Source organism: Adiantum capillus-veneris, chromosome 29, assembly GCF_014529385.1.
Source record: "Adiantum capillus-veneris isolate H3 chromosome 29, ASM1452938v2, whole genome shotgun sequence".
NCBI lineage: Eukaryota > Viridiplantae > Streptophyta > Polypodiopsida > Polypodiales > Pteridaceae > Adiantum > Adiantum capillus-veneris.
This window is the reverse complement of record NC_140959.1, coordinates 82798367-82802669: the sequence shown is the minus strand read 5'-3', so window position 1 is coordinate 82802669 and position 4303 is coordinate 82798367. Positions and strand designations below refer to the sequence as shown.

General features: G+C 43.9%; 1 protein-coding gene across 2 annotated transcripts; it reads left to right on the top strand.

The window, feature by feature from the left end:
• Nucleotides 1–1661: 1661 nt before the first annotated feature.
• LOC147419486 (protein VASCULATURE COMPLEXITY AND CONNECTIVITY-like) lies at nucleotides 1662–4070 on the top strand. 2 transcript variants are annotated; one of them, XM_086505663.1, is made up of 3 exons: nucleotides 1662–2326; nucleotides 2537–2742; nucleotides 3284–4070. In XM_086505663.1, the coding sequence occupies exons 1-3, from the start codon at nucleotides 2222–2224 to the stop codon at nucleotides 3576–3578; spliced, it is 606 nt and encodes a 201-aa protein (XP_086361789.1). In that variant the 5' UTR covers nucleotides 1662–2221; the 3' UTR covers nucleotides 3579–4070. The 2 variants fall into 2 exon arrangements, with proteins under 2 accessions (XP_086361789.1, XP_086361788.1); XM_086505662.1 differs by having other exon boundaries at nucleotides 1665–2326; nucleotides 3297–4070.
• Nucleotides 4071–4303: the final 233 nt, after the last annotated feature.

The window sequence follows — 4303 nt, the reverse complement described above, 5'->3', positions numbered from 1 at the left end:
AGAGAGGATGCCCATGAAGAATTTATGTGCTTCTGTGATGGTACCAGAGTTGGCATCCATATCAACCAAAGCAATGCCCCCCAACATGACACCTATCTCCAGCACCCGCTGCCGCCTAACAAACTCTTTGTGAATTCTCTCACCCATGTCAACGACTTGCATAAGGCCACATGCGTTCAAGGTGCAAGCATAAGTGATTGATTGCATATAGAGAAAGGCCTTACCTTTGCATCTAATTAAAAAACCTAGAGTTTCCTTGCCACAATGATATCGAGCATCTGCAATCATTGCACTCTCCAAGAGACGACACCCTAGAGAGGATGCCCATCAACAATTTTTTTGTGCCTCCATGATGGCACCACATTTGGCATACATATTGACCAAAGCACTACCATGCATATCATTTTTCTCCAACAACCATTGCTTAACGATTTGATTGTGAATTGTCTCACTTATGTCAACAACATGCATTATGCTGCCAAATGCCTTCAAAGTGTGAGCATAAGTGATTGCGTTTAGAGAAAGGTCTATCATTCACATTTGGTAAAACAACCTAGAGCCTCCTTGCAACAACCATGTTGGTCAGACGTGCAATCAATGCATTCCAAGAGATGAGTGAACATCTTTGGAGAAAGGCATGTGCTTTGCATTTGGTTAATATGGCCTTTGCACTGGTTAAAATAGCCCAAAGTTTCCTTGACACTACCATATTGGGAAATTCTCCATTCAAAGCACTCTTAAGAGACTACGTTCTCGAGAAGATGCCCATTAAGAGAACATTTACCACCTCAATGAACAAAGGATCGTAATCATTTGTCCGCTCATTTTTTGTGCTTTTCTGATGGCACCACATTTGGCATACATATCTACCAAAACCTTGTCGAGCATGACATGGTTCTCCAATGGATGCTAAAGAGTGATCTCATATTAATTCTCTTTACCATGTCAATGTCTTGCAGAAGGCTAAAGGGCTTCAAGGTGAGAGCATAGACTATTGCACTTTTTTATTTGAGAAAAGTCATCCCCACACTAGAAGATTTGGAAAATTTCTCATGCAAGAAAACGGAGCCTTTTTCAGTGTTTTCATACAACGCATAACATCATGAGCTTCTGTGAGGGAGGCACCGCATACCTAGATAGGTACGATTGTCCCCTGCCCCCAATGGTACCTAGCTAGGTATGCGGTGCCTCCCTCACAGAAGCTCATGATGTTGAGATGTGGGAATTAGGCTATGGTCACGCGAGGCTTAGTTTCCACAGACAACCGCCGACAAAGCTTGACAGGACGCAGCTTTTCACCGGCATAGAATTTGTAACTATGCCTTGGCATAGTTTTCAAACTAAGCCCGTTGCGTGCCGGTGAGTTCTCTCTCTCTCTCTCTCTCTCCTGTCTGCGCCTCACACTCCCTCTCACTACAGGCTACTTCCCGTCACCCTCTGAGCTGCCGTACCTGCCGCGGTCAGATGCTGTCGCGAATTACCGAAAACTAAGCCTCGCGTGACCATGCCCTTATTGTGAGAATATTTTGTCCAAAAGTTCTTGCGAGCTAACTCCTTAACTCTCTCACTCTCTTTGTGGTTGTGTCACGCCCAAGACTAGACTATTTCTTAACTCAAAAGGAGGGAGAGAGAGAGAGAGAGAGAGAGAGAGAGCGGTTTGGTGGGCCTGGCGCTACACAGCAACCAACTCGCCACCAGCACCCTCACGTGCACTCCTCGCAATCCCATTTTCCAGCTCTTTCTAAACTCGCCATCGCCCACTCTAATCTTCAATCTAATCAACCAGTTAATCATTAATCTGTACAACGTGAATCATCTTGATTAACTCCTTAATGGACTTTGCCAGGCACATTTTCACTCGCCCTTTTAATCACCACATAACCGCATGTAGCAGTTTCTGTTAGATCCGAGCTTAACTAATATACCCATCACTTGTAATCAATCAATGTAAGTGTTAATCTTTTGTGATGAACAGGACTTCCTCGGCTAATCTTTTTTGCACGATCAATCCGAAAATCTCAGCTGCCCGTTCTTCGTTCGTGGGCGCCAGTTCGTTTAATTAATGCAGGTCATTAATTACCTGCAAATAGTTAACTGTGGGTTATCCACCATGATCAGAAGAAAGCTCCTTTTTTCTTGTAAATTAGTTACTGGGTGCTAATCTTAGCTCAGCCACAAGCAATGGGGATTCTTTAATCAGCTCCGAAGAGATTCCAGCGTCATGGAAAGAAGACAAAAGCTTAGATGCGGCATCTGCATTGTTGTAGGATTCTTTGGGCTGCTTGCGACCACGCTTGCCATCGCCGCAGAGATCAAACATGTAAAGGTAATATTTGCTATGAGTGAGCTCTTGCATTAATATAACCATCTCATGTTGGCTTGAAATAATTAGAGTCCTCTTCAGTAAATGATAGAGAAATTTGAATCAAGGATCTCTCCGTCTAACAGAACCATGGGTGTGTCTTCTTGTTCCTAACCTGCATTATGGAATTCTCAAAAGGTACGATTTTAATTTGAGACATTTGATGTAATGCAGGCTGATGAAGTGGTGATATTAGGAGATGACTGCTTCTATCCCAGCAGCCCAGCATGGGCTCTTGGCGTATTTGCCGCTTTGTCGCTTTTAATCGCGCAGATAGTCGCGGCAGCATGCGGCGGATGTATTTGTTGCTGCAAAAAGCAAAGGAGCACATTGTCACAAACAGCCAAGATAACAGCAATTCTTTGTTTAGTACTTTCATGGTAAGCAGCTTGGTACTCTGTTATAAGATTGTTCAAGTTAGCTTTCTATTTAGCATTCAACAAGCAATTACAAATCGATCGAGACGGTGTATGCGTATCAAGTAATATCACACACTCATCCACCAAAAATGAGTCTTGTTTTTGGGGGTGTCAAGATAGTCCGAACTTGAATTGCTCATACAAACCTGCACAAACACCTTAATTACTGCACTAAAGCCATGATCATATTGCAAGAAGATTTCGACATTTTCTGTCATGTAGGAAAATGGGCTCTTTCTCATTGTTTGCAAGTACTATTCAACATCATGAGCTTCTGCTCGAGAGGCACCGCATACCTAGCTAGGTACGATTGGGGATAGGGTACCACGTCTGGCCCCCCCACCGAGCTGGCGGTCCCCTGCTCCCAACCGTACCTAGCTAGGTATGCAGTGCCTCCCTCACAGAAGCTCATGATGTTGAGGTAAGTCAGAATTTGGGAATTATTGTGAGAATTTGTCCAAAACTTCTTGTGTATATATAATCTAAAGTGTTAAAATGATAGTGTCAAAATGCAGGATAGCCTTTTTGAACGCATTCTTTTTGCTCCTAGAAGGGGCGGCATTGAACGGGCAACAGCAATTGAAGGGGCAGCTGGGAATGATTCACAGCTGCTATATTTTAAAGCCAGGGGTGTTTGGTGCCGGGGCCGGGCTAAGTATCTTTACATGTGCTCTGGCTATTCTCTACTATGTGATGGCAACCTCTTCGGTGCCGTCTTCGCCCTCTTCCTCGCCCACCTTAAGGATAGCTCACCATATTTCAGCTCATCATCATCATGTGGGTGCATTCAATCCTGATTACTCTTTTACCTCGGCTCGCCTTCCTTATGTCTCTGGTTTAGAGCTTCCCGAGCGCTATAATCATGATTGATCTACTTAAGATCAATGCATAATTGTGAAGAAGCTCCTGCTTTCAGCTATGGAAAATGCTTGCAATTTGTGTATTGATTTCCATGAGGATAAATGTGCAAGTTTGCCGAAGATGAGGGAAAAGCCCGCCATACAGGCAGTCAAGAATCAAGATGCCACTCATACATAGAATTGTTGGATTGGTGACACTGAACTTCTTGCTTGTCTTGGTTGCTAATGCATTGGTTAAGACATTCTTGTGATCTCTCCACAAATGAGCCCTTGAAGGTGGAGGCTTGGGTTCAAATCTTATGAAAAGCTCTTTAAGCAATCACATCTTCCAACTTTTGCCACAAACATAAGCACAAGAAGTTTTGGACAAATTCTCACAATATTTCCCACATTGTGACTTACCTCAACATCATGAGCTTCTGTAACGGAGGCGCCGCATACCTAGCTAGGTACGATTAGGGGTAGGGGACTGCCGGCCCGGTGGGGGGGGCCGGCGGTCCCCTACCCCCAATCGTACCTAGCTAGGTATGCGGTGCCTCTCGAGCAGAAGCTCATGATGTTATGCATTGTATGAAAAACAATGAGAAAGACTCCGTTTTCCTACATGATAAAATTTCTAAATCTTCTTGTGATTGGTTATATTGTCTGTGAACAATATGGAA